Consider the following 15,379-nt stretch of genomic DNA (forward strand, 5'->3'; position numbering starts at 1 on the left):
AACATAGAATTCAAGTAGAAGACATACTAATATGACCAACCGTGGCAGGGAAGAAGCTAGAAAATCACGAGAGCTGCCTGTGTATTCCCTAAGGGGAACTTGTATGCTAAAATAACAAGTTCTCCATATAATTATATTATACAATGCTTAGAGAAAACTGAGTTTTCTACCTTTTTCTTCTGTTGTGACTCAGAGGAGGTTAAAAAAGCCTGTCAGTAAAGCAGACCTGGTTTTTGCATCCAGTCGTTTTCATAGTGATTTCAGTGGCTAAGCAGTGACAAATTTTCAGATTACCTTGATGCAGCTGAGCATTTTTTGTCTAGACTACAACAAAAGCACCCTGGATTAAATCATAAATGGCTGGGAATGCTCTCACTCCTGTATGACAGTCTTAACCTTTACTTCTGGGGTATCTGAAGGCAAACAGACTATTTTATGTAAGCTGGGAGACATTTGCAAAGGCGTTGTTTTTTCTCTAGGAATGCTCACTTTTCAAGCTTCCACCTGCTGAAGGAGCTGCTAACATTTTTGTACTGCCAGTGCTGATGACTTTGATGAGTATTTACTAAATATAGCTTATAATACAGTACTATGGGAATTTCATTTTTTAGGAGAAAAAGAGATCAGACTGGTGGTTGTTAAAATGGAAGAAAATGTGCTGGATTAAATTGAAGCTATCAAAAGTGATCCCGTCACCTTCTGACGTGCTGGGCATCATATTTTGTGGAATTTATGAAACTTGCACATGCTGTCATTGCTGTGTTTTTGCACAGCTACTTCTGAGACGTGATACAAGCAGTTTTTACTTACTTTCTCAGACTATCAACTAAAAAGCCTACGTGCAGCTTCAGATTCCCCAAAGAAAGTCAAACACCCAAAAGCCTTAAAAAAAGAAGGTAGAAAAAAGGATCTAATTGGTTGTATGAGTTTAGACTCCTTAAATGTGGTTCAGAAAAAATATGCAAATTTTGTGCTTGTTTTAAGTACTCATAATCTGTGATTTTAATACTGTTTCTTTATACGTGGTAAACACTGAACAGATGTGACGGATTTCCATATATAAGTGTTTGTCCCTGCTTGTTTGTAAAATTAAATTTGAAGTTGTCTACCAGCAAGTGCAAGTGCTTACTGGATTAAAAAAAATTACCTTTTTCTGTACTTTATCCTTGAAGATATACCTACCTCAGCACATACCACTGATTGCCCCATATAAATCTAATTCTTAAAAGTAAGGATTTTGTTTAGCCTTTTAAAGGATTATAACACTCACCTCAATTCAGCAAAGCATTTAAGCAACAGCCTAATTTCCAGCATTTTTAGATCATAGACCTGAACATGTTCCTATTCAAGATAAAGCAGTAGTGACTGCTTCTGTGACCGGATTAGGCAGGAGGGAAACGGATACGTGTGTGACTAATGCTGTCTAATCTTGGTGGTTGGAATGGTGCAGCTGTAGGTTGACTGGTGCCTGACTGGTACAGAGAAAGTGGCTAGGGTGTTTGGGCATCCAGATTATAATAACTCACAGGAATCTTTTCCTATCCTCTTCCATCACTATTTCCTAGTCTTGATTTTATATATTACAATCTATTTGTAAAGATCCCAGCTTCTTACTTCTAAGATTATTTGCATCATTAATAAAATATGGTCAACTAATATTTTTTCTGTTTTTTCTGTGTTTTGAAATACTTTCACTTTAGGAAATACAATTTATCTCTGGGAGTTCTTACTAGCACTGCTCCAGGACAAAGCTACGTGTCCTAAATATATCAAATGGACTCAAAGAGAGAAGGGCATTTTCAAACTGGTAGATTCCAAGGCTGTGTCCAGGTTGTGGGGAAAACACAAAAACAAACCTGACATGAATTATGAAACAATGGGTAGAGCTCTCAGGTATGTGCATTTTTAATATAAGACTGGTTTTGTTGCCTTAGTGTTGTGTGCATTTAATGCCTCATCTAATTTGTATAACAACATAGTATTCTATTAGTTTGGAAAATGAAGAAATTATTTCAGGAAAATAAATTAGCTAACTAAAAGTAACCCTTACTAACCTCAACTCCAAGTCAGTCACCTTCACTTTCAGCACAGACATTTTTCAGTGCTGCTGCAAAAACTGCGTCTTCAGAGTCAGACACAGACAAAGTAAAAGACTGAAGATTTCAAGTGGGGCAAGCCTTTTACATAAATTTGAATGTCTTTTCTAAAAAAAAAAAAAAAGCTAAATGCAGGTGTATTCATTAAATTATTTCTACTTGTTGCACATGATCCCCTTTACAGTGGAAGATAAAGTTTTAGAATTCAGATCTGATTTCACTTCTCTGAACTTCTGTGTACAGACAGTTTTAAAACATAGAATTGGGTGCCACTGCCTATCAAGCTGGGGGTTTTCTCATACATAAAAGACTGCAAAATAAGCAGATGTCCATGAAGCTGCTGTCTTACCTGGATAATTGTCTAACTCAGCAGCTATTTAATTTCCCTTCCCTGCATTTCTTTTAATTTCCCTTCACCTCTCACCTCAGTGTTCGTAATTTCAAATTGTCATATTAGTTTGTAAATATAATAGAAGTAGTGCCCTCCTGTCCTGTTCCCTTTGCTTTGTTGTAGCTAAAATGTCTGCCTGTGCTCACTGGTGAATAAGCATGAATTCAGATAACTGAAAGAACTGTATGAGTCAACAGGAGAACTGAAAGTTTCATGCACCTTTTTAAAGTGTATGAGTTGATAGCAGAGCTGCCAAGTTGTGGAGTTCTTTTCTTTTTCTCCTCAGAGGTATTTAAGGTTGGAGGTAAAATGTGACATGAAATACCAGTAAATGAAAGTTGTTTGAGGAAAACAATATGCTGTTAAATTGGCAACTTTTTTATAATGAAGAAACTAGACACTTAAATGTTTACTTGTTAGTGCTATGTTTATTTTCTGGGAGTTTTGTGGCTTTGTTTTGGTTTTGGCAAAAAACCTGTGTAACTTGATGTATGTATGCTTTAAACAGATACTATTACCAAAGAGGAATCCTGGCTAAAGTAGAAGGTCAGCGTCTAGTGTATCAATTTAAAGAAATGCCAAAAGATCTCATCTATATTGATGATGAGGATGCGAGCCCTAGCACTGAATCATCAGATTCAACTCTGCTCTCGACTGCGGTGGCCAACAGAAACCAATCAAGCAGAACTAGAGCATCTGCAAACGCAGGAGCAAAGGGAGGATCAACCGCCATGCTAAAAACAGGAAACGCAAAACCTGCTAAGCTGAAGGAGCATGTAGAAGTTGGACAGCAGCAGACACCTGGCTTGACTTCAGAAGTTTTGAGGACAATGCAATCTCCGCAGCCAGTACAATCCACTCAGCTTTTTCGGACAGTTCACGTAATGCAGCCGTTGCAGCCCCTCACAGAAGGACATGCAGCTGTAACCAGTAATGTTCCGGATGAATCGTTGAATTCCTCAGTTCAGAATATAAGGTAAGAAAATGTGCAGAACATAAATATTTGAATAATAATAAAGTCACTGGCTGATGGCTAGATAGACTAGATTGTTTTGCTTCCAAGAAATGCTAGTCTTCCAGTTTAATTGACATGAAACATTGTCTTTGTGGTTGATCCTAGGAATTTAGAGTGACTACAGCATACTGTGACATGTACACACATAAACACTCTGCCTTTGGTGGGGGGAAGTGCATCCTTCCCATGGTATTAGACTTGATGCACATCCTTTCGAGAGGAAAAATACACAACTCCTTAAAATTGGCATTGTCAATTCTGTTCCACAGCAGAAACTGTGTTTTCATGTCTGTGCTTCTATACCGTTTGGTGTCTTTGCTTTTGAATTATACATGGTGGGTCTGCATGATCCCTTCAGAAGGATTTTCGTTCTTGCTTTTTCATCTTAAGAATTTTTTGTCATCTCTTTAATCTTTTGTATTGTCCCCAGTTACAGCAAGGGAAAGTTCCATATTATCTGCTCTAGCATTTTGCTGCTGTTATAAGAACAAGTTCTTTTGATTTTAGAAAACAATTAACAGAATAATTTCATGGGAGCTGTGTATCTGCAGACTGGTTTTGGAGACAGTCATGCTTCCAGGCTGAATTTGTAAGTCAACTGGCTAACACTACACAGTATCATGACTCTTTTGCATCTACCCCTTAGTAGCAGCATCCTAACTGAAGAGGCTTTAAAAAGTCACTTAAGCCTGATTTTACCCTAGCCTGAGGCGTCACCCAATGGACGGGTGCATGTGGAACTTGTTCATCTCAGCCATACTGATTACAAAAGACCTAAAACAAACAAATGTTCTTGCAATCTAGGCTCCTCACAGGAATGTCAGAGTTGTATATAGCAATTGTGGACCTTAAAGCTGTTTCAGGAAAGCTTCAGGGTATGATTCAGGAGCTGCACATTCTCAATCAATTATCATAACTTTTTTTGTTACTTGCTTTGTTAGTGGTTATAATTTTCTGCTGCAAAATGGCAGTAATGCTATTTCCTGCTCCCTTCCTCTGTTCTTTCCTTTGAAAATTACATCCAGAGCCACCAGTAGTTTTGGAGTGGTACTGACTCTCTGGGATAAACCATGCGTTTTTGTCAGAGAAGTGGGTAATGAAAGTAACGAGACCAAATAATTTCTTTGTTTCCGAAGAACAGGAGAGAGAAAGATTATATTTTATCAGAAGTTTATGTGAAAGATGATTTAAAAGGATTTAATAAAAAAATTGCAGTTTTGAAATGAATTTAGAGAATTAATAAAAATCTGTATCAAGGTGATGTGTTGTATGTTTTTAAAGCTTAGGGATGAAGCTACTCAGTACAGTGCAGTCCAATGAGTTCGGGCTTGATGAAGGATTTACTTACTTGTAAAAATTGACAAGGGCAATTTATAGTGAAAGGAAATAAGTACAGACATAATTGAGGCTATGCAGTACCACATAAGTCAGAAGAACAATAATATTAAACATTAATAGGGGGAAAATTCAGGAATTTGCAGAGTTAAATAGGTCTAGGCTAGACCTACACTAGATTATGTATCACAAAAAATGTCAGTAGTATAGATGGTATAAAGAATGGTAACAACAAACAGAAGTAAGACTTAATGCAGGCTAGAAGTCCAGCCTAACATTTGGAAAGCTGTTCAGTGACATTATGACATCCAGTTATTGCATTACAGTATTTCACAATTGGACATTGGGTAATAAACTAAGGGGAAAAAGGTAGTAGGGATGATATATGTGTGAGGTTCAAATTAAATAAAAACCTTAAAGCCTTATAGTTCTGTGTTGTGTTGGTTCACATCCATTGTTTGTAACTTAGAACATTATTCCATGAAGTCTTCAATTGCACTTTTCTTAGCCAAGATGACAAAGTGTCTTAAATGAAGGGGAAAAAAGGAACCCTTTTCAGAATGGTATAGAAGTATTACTGATTAAGAAAGATTATACTATGGCTTCTGAGCAGTTAGAATGAAAATAATAACCACGGGGATGGGACAAGCTGCAAACCAAGGTGCTGATGAATCCTGTGCCATAGTCACTGCCCATTCCAGGCTCTCAAAATACAATTTATGACGGATACATTTCTGCTCAACTTCAAAGTGCAAACTTAAGTAGTTTGGTGAGGTAGAATGACACACTGAACTTATTTTGGAGCATATGTTTTTTCTTGTTTTATAATAAGGCTGAAACAAAGGTTGGTTTGTTCAAACAGCTAAATCTCTAGCAGTCCAATGTGTTTGTGTACACATTCTGAATTGCTACAGTGGGGCTTCCATAAGGGTTGAAATGGATGGTCTACATGATTTGAAAATGTACAGCAGGTATGAATGCCATGGTAGGCTAAGAGTTGGCAGACCTTCTGATGTATGCACATGCTCTGTAGGATTGTGTTTGGAGTCACTTTATAGTAGGAAGAATGAGGACAAATAGCAACATTGGTTGCCAGTTGCTGTTCAGTGGTTGGGGCATGTAAATAGTCAAGGTCATTTGGGCAAAACAGAAACTAGGGTCTGGTCATGATTCTCGAAAGTTTTTCTGATGCATACTGGTTAGTGATTGGGCTCTGCCTCGAAGCGTGAACATCTTAAACCCATATAGTTTGTCTTATGCAATGTAGTTCTAAAGTTTTATTCATGTGAGTGTTCACTCCTCTACTTGATGGAAGTAAATGGCCTTCCCTCTGCAGTAATTTGCTTCTGTTGTGTTGTAAGAAGAAAAAAAATAAGAGAGAATATATTGAGCATCTTTGAGGTCAAAACAATTGGTTTCTTAACACTTAACTGTAACCTTCAGAGAGTAAGTTCTGAACCTATATCTTTGTTGAGGGATTTGGTAAAAGAATCACATTTGAAGACTGTTGTGAAGGGCTCATGTCAGCATCCCTGCCCTGCACTAGGCAACATTGTCTGGTACAGACTACTCCCGGAGCATCACTGGGAGAGTGTTGCAGCTGTTCCCCAGGGCCTCTTGGCGTTTCTCAAAGAAATGGGCATGCCAGTGAGAATCCACAGTTGGTTCTTTGCAGGAGACAGGCAGCAACTTCATTTATAGCTGCACAGAGCTTGTATCTTACTCTGAAATGGAAAGGTCTTGGCTTTTGGATGGCTTTTAATGTGCTTTTTATACAAGTTTTGGTGCTGTTGTATGAAGGGGAGACAAAGAGAAGTGTTACTTTCCAAGGATAAATGCCTCTTCAGCTCCAGTGCTTAAAGAGAAAGGCTGTGGTGATCTGTTAACTGAAGCTTAGGAAACAGGGCAGGAGCAGGGTCAGGTCAAGCAAACTGGATTTTGCTGACTGAGGAAAACATGTAGTATCCCCAGTGGGAATATTTGAAATTGTAAACGCACTGCTGTTCTGCAGATCTAACTGTTCTGGCTTGGTGTATGCAAGCACAGTTACTGTAGTCTCCAGTTGTGTAACTGGGAGCCAAGTTTGGCACCAAATGTTTGCAATGATAAGACAAAAATAAAAATGTCACTCTGGATGAGCATTTTATTGCTAACTTTTTCCAATGAGACACCATTTAGAAGGAAGAAAAAGTTTCTTTGAATTTAGTGCTTGTAAAACTCTTCTGTTTAAATCAGAATAACTTACACAGGTTAACCAGAACATCTGGTTTATTTGAGTAATTGTATTTTAACTTGGAATTAGGAGGCACCGGCCTCCTAATTGGGTCATTCTGAGGGTAAAGAGCATCCTTTCTGTTGCTCCAGAAAGTGTACCTCTCCTGTGAGGCTAGGGACTTACCTTGTGTAGGACATGATACAGGGCTGTAAGGTGCCTGTGTTTGGGCAATTAAATTTCTCCCTTAAATGATGAGGGCTGGAGATAAGATTCATGAAAATGCATTTTCATTTACCTTTAATCTAGAGTAGTAGTGATTTAAGATGTAGTGAAAAGAGGTTCTCACGTTACTTACGGTTCAGAGAAGATTATATAGTAAGTAATTTTAAATTATGTGTCTGTCTGTTTTATTGACTGTACGGGACATAGCTGAATCATGTAGCTGGCAGCTCTGTGTACCAAGAAACTTGGAATTAGCTGACTGCTGACAGACCTTTTACAATGCTTTAGCAGGCTTCAGGTATGAAACACAATGTTTCTATCAATATTCAGTTCTGAGTCCGAATTCTGGTCTTCTAATATGTTCTGTCCAAGCTACCACAATGACAACTCAACTTCTGGCTAATTTAGAAGGCTATCCTTTGATCGGCCACCATCAATGCCCGTGCTTTGCTTCTGTTTGCAGTTAGACAGTAGTCTTCTGTCAGTGCTCCAAAGGCAGGCCTGCAGTAGAAGCTCTCCAGCACACTGACTAGTAGATACCATTGGATCTGACTCACTGCTGCCATAGCCTTCCCCAAAGGAAGGCAAACAGGTGACTGTTACAAAGAGCTGATCTCTGTAATCTCTTAAGTGAAGGCTTGACTGCAATGTAGATTTCGGGATGGTGAGAAAAATGTCCTTCCTGAGGGAGATGTTGGTCACGAATAGACTGATGTGATCTCAGTGGGTTTCTACAAGAAACTCTCTTTATCTTACAACAAGGTTTGTCTCTCAGAACACATTTGTAATAGGGACGACTTCTGTCACAGCTATCTATCGTCTGTCAAGACTTCGGTTGTAACCAAACATTTCGATGTGATTTTCCTGCAGCTGAGAAGAACTTTTCTTAAACGCAGTTCTGATTTAGTTTCTGTGGCAGGCAAGAACGCAACTGCTTATGACAGGAAGGACTTCAAAATCCTCTAGTCAGAATAATTTTGTTTCTGCACAATAAGAAGCTATCCGTAGGAGCTCTCTTTCCATATCTTTCCACTGTTGAAAGAAATACGGGCTCTGCAGATTTCTGTTAGTAGCAAAGTTCCTGAGTTTTAATTCAGGTGACTGTGCAGTTTTTAAAAATTCTAGTAAGAAGAATGTAAAACTCCGTGGGTCAGTAAAAAGGACAGCCTTAAGAGCTGAGTCCTCTGTCCTCATGATGTTAAGAAATGATGTTGTTCAGGCAAAGCATTAGACAAGAAAGTGCACCGCCACCGCTTCAGAGGAGGCTGTGTTAAGACTGGGCAGGAGGGCATCAGCATCAAGCATGTTTCTGCCTCTCATGGACATCTCCTGCTGGACTGCTTAGCAGCACCTGTCCGTGTGGCTTGTGCTGTAGAACAGCCGGTGGCTATGAGAAAATACACTGGGGTGAAGTATTGATAAGATTGCTGATGACTGAGGATCATGTCCATGAGTGCAGCTGTGGAGCAGTTTGCAGCAACAGTAGAGCTCCTGAGTAGCATTTGGTTGATGCTCTCTGTATAGTCACTCAGAGGAGATCACCTCTCAACTTAGGCATCCACAGTGATTCTAACAAGGTCATCCCACCTCTTCACCTCCTTTACTCTTCCTAGCTTGACTGAATGAGTTCTGGCAACCAGTTAATTGAACAAATGGGCTAAGTCTCTGGAAATTAGCCTATTTACCTCCAGGTCGTCATTTCCCCTGTAGCTGAAGGTTGAACAATGTGTATGTTGAAGAGGGAATTCTGTGGTACATCTCTCTCTGTTTCGTAATATTGCATTGTTTCATTTTCTTACTGTGCTGTGAAATACTTTGTTTACCTTGGCTTGTAGCTTCAATTTTTTTTTTATATCTTCCTTGGCTTGTAGCTTCAGTATTTATTGGTATCGTTTCCATTTCATAATTTTCACGTAAATTACCATGAATAAACTTGGGTTTTTTGCCTGTCACTTACTGTTTGCTTTATCACTAGTTACTTCTTGATGAGCTAATAAGATATTGCACAATTCTAGGCCATTAACAGTAACAAATGTACCAAGAAATAGACCATAATTTTCTGCCAAGCTAAAATGACTTCTGAATTTTTGTCATTCTTTTCTCAGTTGTAACCAGATTGTTTTATGGCAGCATTTCCTTTTCATCACTGTTGCTCAATGTTCTTGTTCTTTTTGAAACCTCAGCAGGAACTTTTAAAATAATCGACCAAAAGATTTGTACCTTAGAGCAGAAATGGTGTTAGCAAAATATCAATGAAATTTGGAAGCATAGCAAAATATACAGTTCAAAGCACCTAAAATAAAGTAGCCCAGTGTTAACAAATCACCTTAATTAGTGTGTACATTTTTTTTTTAATGGAGAAAACAATTAACCAAGCTGTATTTTTTTTCAGTGATATTCAAGGCAAACAGTTTGAGCAGGTAGACTTGTAGTTAGTAAACAGATACACAGCTGTCTGTAGTTTTAACAATTAAGGAAAATGTCTTGCTTGGCCACCAGTAACGTAAATTAATATTTATGCTGTGCTTGTGCAGATGCCTGCTGCATACATTCGCTTTAGCAGGTTCATACTGTGTGTGTATGCATATATCTGTATGTACAGGTTTATATACATGTGTATCATATATCTATATCTTGACTGATGGAAAGGACAAAGCATCTAGAGTAAGCTATTAATCACAGTATGGTGTACAGGTATGGGACTGGCTTTCAAGAGAAATAAAATGGCTTAGCATCGATATGCAGATACTAATTATAGTATGCTAAGACAAATGGCCTGATTTCTTTTCCCAGAGGTGTTACTCCTAGTGCTTTAGAGATACTTTCTGCATTGATTAGATCCAGTTCACACTTTTCTTCGAGGTTGTCCTTTACAGCCATTTAGCAGTTAGAAGCTTTTATTTTTTACAAAACAACTAGAGAACAAGAAAGTAGCTTCAAAGTAATCCTTGGATGACATACCAGCACAAGCTATCAGCTTCAGGTGCTGCTTTCAAAACTGCAGCTATTGAGTTGATCTTAATCCTTCAAGCTCAGGTAAGTTTCTTCATGGATTAAAGAGCTGACTCAGTATCTACTCTGAAACTTTTAAAGCTTTTCTGATGACAAGTGTCAGTTGTCTTTCCTTCATAGCTGTTCCACTGGCATTCATTGGTCTCTGTGGACTTTCCTGGGTTGAGCTGTATGTATGTGACACTTTGGTTTTACTGCAAGTTTGTTTAACTGTAGGTAGTTTACTTCCCCCCCCCAAAAAAAAAAATCTAGTGGATGCCCTCATCCTATTACTATTTCTGACTTTTCTGTGAAGGTCCCAGGAGAATTGTGGGGGCAAGAAAAAAAAAAGAGAGTTAGCACTAATAACCTTTCTCACACCTGATGTGAGCCTTGGTATTGTCATTCTGAGCCTGGCACTTTAAGCTCCATGTTGGTATTTGCGGTGCAGCACCAAGTTCTCCAGAACTTTGAAAGAAAGAAGCAATCATTCTAGCTGGTGCTTCACCTCCAGCCTCATTTCCATGAGCTTCTTCCTTGGGCTGTCTCTAGTTTAGTGAAAAAGGAGCTCAAGATGACTCAGGTGTCAGTCACATCAAATTTTGAGTCCTGGTTATGATGGCCTTTGTGATGAGACCTGTGTGGGAGCCTCGTTGTCAAGGATTTGGATTTGTTTTGCTATTGCAGCATTGCTGGGTACTGCAACCTTCTTTCTTGGGAGGAAGAGAAAGCTACAGATGGAAGTTTTGTTCCTTGCGTTAGCAAGCTGTGTGGGAGCTGGAGGAAAAGATTGCATGCAGCAGGGACTGGCAGCTGGAGGCTGCTCAGAGAGTACCCATGTGCTCTGAGCCTAATACCAGCAGGGTTACTGGGGCTACTCTTGCTGGAGCAATCTTTGGAGCTCAGCTAGAGGCCTTTCCCAGAGGACTGAGCTGAGTAGGACCTGGCAAATCATCTACATATATTCCTTCACTTGCTTCTCCTGCTGCACTAAGGAAATGGGGATGCAGCTCCCTGCGTGGTTGGACTATGGCCAACAGCAGCATCTGCATCCACATTGCCCTGTAGCTTCAGCACCACATAAGTCCTGCTTTGGTAAGCTTTTTGTTGAAACTGGGATAGCCAGAGTGTGGTTTTAAATTGACATTTTGAATATGCTGAGTCAGAGTTGATTGGTCAATGGCTAAATGTTGGCAAGTAGGATTTCACAGAGCTGTGAAAAATAGATGCTACACGGATAGAAGGACTACAGAAAGGAGGATGTTCCATGGTAGATGTATGGTAGGCAGTCCTTAGAGCATATCTGATGTCCAGTCTTCAGAAGAAAGAGCAGGCAGAGCTGTGCGTGGACTTCAAAGTGGAAATGTTGACAGTAAATTGCTTTGCATCTAAAGTGATTTCAGCAGGGGTAGAAATAAGGTAGGAGGAGGAGATAATTATTTTTGTTTATCTTTGAGAAAATACAAGGGAGAGCTTAAAACTAAAAAAAGGGGAGGAGGGCAGGCAGGAGAAAACATTCAAAAGAAACAGGAAGGTTGGAGAGAACTTTGCATGACAAGCAGAGGGAAAGAAAGATTGTCAGAGACAGCGTGGCACAGTGGGCTGGAGCAAGCTGTAGGAGAATGTCAAAGCAGGTATCCTTCCCTTCCTCTTTCCCTCCCCAGTAACTATTTATGTTGTGGTTTGGATTTTTTGTTTTGGTTTTATTTGCTTGACTGGATTGTGTTGCAAAGTTTAAGTCACTGTCGTCCACTGCAGTAGCTGTGTACTCCAGCAGTACAGCTGTTAACCTTCTAATGTTGCCCTTGCAGCTGTATATCAGTTGAAAGTAATGTGGCACCCAAGTCTTTGAGCCTGCAACTGATGGAATTACTCCTAATTTAAAGAGATGTTTTTGGGAGCAGGTTCTGTTCAGTTGTTTTACCAGAAGTCATGTATGAGCCTGGCAGACAGAGAACTGTGTGTCCTGGGAGTCTGAGAAGGTCTTGACCAGATTTACTGCTGCAATGTGAATTCTTTTGCATATAGTTAGATGTATATATGGATGTCAGGAGAATCAAGGCCTGACTTATGAATTATTTAGGCTCATGATTTGTGAATTATTTAAGGTAACTTGTGAAACTGATGGCAGATGTGTAGTGGGTCACGCTTATGATGTTGGTTGATGCTTGAGATGGGGGTTCTTAGATGTGATTCCCAGTTTTTCTGATGACCTACTCAATGTCTCAAAGGCAGGCTGTTCAGTTTGGTGATGACAGTATTGTTCATGCACGTTACCTTTACTTTCAGAACATCTTGCTGAATTCAGGGATCAGGTCCAGTTCTTTTTTATTAGGAGAGATACTGCTACTTCTTTTGGAAATGTTGGGTAAATAAATGTTTATGATGCCAAATGATTTTTCTATAGTAAGTATTTTTTTAAAATTCAGCGTGGAAGTGTTCTGACCCTATAATCTTTTTTAATCTTAACAGGACTTTACAGACTCCAGCCCAGGTTCCAGTGGTTGTTTCTCCTGGAAATCAGCAGCTGCATACTGTAACACTCCAGACAGTGCCTCTGACTACAGTTATAGCCAGCACAGATCCAGCCTCAGTAACAGCAGCCCAAAAATTCATTTTACAAGCCATTCCGACTTCACAAGCCATGACGGTTCTTAAAGAAAACGTCATGGTACAGTCTCAGAAGCCAGTCTCGCCTCCTTCCTCAATTGTGCTGAGCCCAGCACAAGTTCAGCAGGTGCTCACCAGCAGTGTGCAGACAATTTGCAATGGAACAGTCAACATGGCTTCGTCTCCATCCTTCAGTGCCACTACCCCCGTGGTGACGTTTTCGCCTAGCAGCTCCCAGGTGATGTCTCATCCGTCGGGCACAGTGATCACTTCGGTTATCAAAGCACCAGAAACCAAACAGGTTGGCGTACAAGAAGCAGGGAAGGAAGGGGCTGACAAATCAGACGATACTGAGCAGTCGGAGCAGAGTTTCCAGCAGCAGCCATTTGTGATGGTAGTGTCCAGTTCGAATGGTATCCCATCTAACATGCAAGTGAAGCAAGAAAATGAGCCATTGGAACCCAATTTGTATTAATAATTAAATAATTAAAAAAAAGACCCTGTGGATGATTATTTTCATAAATGTGATGGGACCTTTCGGTTATGTATATATGATTTGATTTTGAAGCAAGATGTTGCAAAGCTACTTAATTTCTGCAGTTAATTGTTAGAATTCATGCTTTAGGATGGATTTTGATTTTCTGTTAATTGCTAAGTGTTATCATATCAATAAAATTATATATTACTCATTTTTCAAAATACAGGCATGAAGGAACATGCTTTTTATGCTATGAAGACTTTCTCATGAGGTTGTTGGCCAAAGTTTCAAACTTCTTATTTTACGTTTTCAGTCTCTTGCTGATTTACATTGTTATTGTAACCTTTTCTGTTTAATCTGTATGTGTATCACTTAACTTTTGAAGCAGCAGTTACTTTTAGTGAGACAGTTTCATTCCATGTGTTTGAATTTTTATGATCGAGTATTTGTTTCATACCAGTGAATTACATCAGTTTTAGAATTTGATAACCAGGTATCCTCTTGCATTTTTGCAGCACAAGCTCTTGTGTGTGCAAAATAGAATATACACTCCTATTGAGAGTACACAAAACATATATTCCAGTAATGGACAATGCCATGTCTATATTTTATATGAAAACATTGGATATATTTAATTACAGAAGCTAATGGCATCACTACAGGTGCAAATATTTCATGCCATTTTGTGACTATGAAGCTTAACAATCTTGCTTTCTACTTCAGATTATTTTGTAAGGGGGGAGGGAAATGAAATAGATACAATTTATGCAGGTTTTTGGAGATTAATACTGCAAAGAGTTCTTTTTTTTTTTTGATTGTAAATACTGTACATTCAATGTCGCAGGGAAGTTTTTTCAGCTAATTTGTTTCCATACAAATTTTTGATAGATGCAAATAAGATCATTATGTTTAGAGGTCTAATGTTATATGTATTCATATTACAGAGTGAATTTGTATTTAAGGACAAATTTTTAAATGATGGAGCCCACTGAACCTTGGGTCCTTGTCTTTTGTATTTTTAATTGGTTTATTATGAAAATAAATCAAATGAGAAAACATTTTTCTGTATTTACTCTGAAATGTTTTTATGTTATTGTAATGTTTTGACAATCATAAATAACAAAAATATAGTGAGAAACAGGACAAGGTGATTAGTCGGTGTGGGTCTGTGGTGGGACATGAGCAATTCACGAATCGCTTCTGAACAGACTTGAACACAACCAGCGTATTGTGGGTATCCTTTGAAATAGCAGTACTGTATGTTCTTGTAGCTCAGCTGAAGGTTGAGCTTAATTCAAGAACTGGACTTAAACTTCTCCTTTTCCATCAACTCCCACTACATTAAAGACAAACAACGTAAAATTTTGAACATAATTCTAGGGTGACATTCATTGCAAAGGTGTTTGTAGCTTGTGCCACACAAGTGATAGCTCAAACTACGAGGGCTTCAAAACCTCGCGTGTTGCAGTGTTTCAGCGGAAGGTGGATTAAAAATAAACATACCTGCTATGATTCTATCAGTGGGAGCTTTATTGATGGGTTGATAATGTTATTTATAACTTCAAGCATATGATTATCAGAAAAACTAATAGCAGAAACGTAGCAGAGGTAGTTTGTTCTAGTTGCACAGAAGTAACTCTACAAACAATTGAACAACTCTCTGCCACAGCTGAGAGTATTAATTCAGTATTTATTCCTTCTGACTCCCATGCAGTCAGGCTTCCACCTGCAAACACAACATGCTTCACACCAATTCCAGGAAGGCTGGCCATACCCAAAACCGTGGTTGTTTATCTGGCAGTGCTCCCTGCAGCTGGGGAGTGCTGGCAATATTGCTAGGAATGTGGACAAGTGTTGTAGAAGCATATCTGATAACAGTTCTCATCCTGAGGGCTATGTCAGATTGACGAAAGCACTGGAGAGGGAGGCTAGTTTGTTTAATGAAAGTATAAAATGGGGAGTTTTTCCTATACTACAAGTAATTCATAATTCTAGGAAACCTGAAGTGATAATGCTTGACTGACAT

The 15,379-nt window shown here is 39.0% G+C and overlaps 1 protein-coding gene across 8 annotated transcripts in view; it reads left to right on the top strand.

Annotated features, from left to right (window-relative positions):
* Nucleotides 1-14,409, top strand: part of ELF1 (E74 like ETS transcription factor 1) — an 84,660-nt gene extending 70,251 nt beyond the window's left edge. For 7 of the 8 annotated variants that reach the window (XM_032680773.1, XM_032680777.1, XM_032680775.1 and 4 more), the window contains 3 exons: nucleotides 1,701-1,893; nucleotides 2,996-3,463; nucleotides 12,738-13,350. In XM_032680773.1, the coding sequence (XP_032536664.1) occupies nucleotides 1,701-1,893; nucleotides 2,996-3,463; nucleotides 12,738-13,350 (1,274 nt within the window). Of the gene's footprint in view, nucleotides 1-1,700; nucleotides 1,894-2,995; nucleotides 3,464-12,737 lie in introns of all 8 variants that reach the window. The other variant, XM_032680771.1, reaches the window with a different exon arrangement.
* Nucleotides 14,410-15,379: the final 970 nt, after the last annotated feature.

Source organism: Chiroxiphia lanceolata, chromosome 2 (assembly GCF_009829145.1).
Source record: "Chiroxiphia lanceolata isolate bChiLan1 chromosome 2, bChiLan1.pri, whole genome shotgun sequence".
Taxonomy (NCBI): Eukaryota; Metazoa; Chordata; class Aves; order Passeriformes; family Pipridae; genus Chiroxiphia; species Chiroxiphia lanceolata.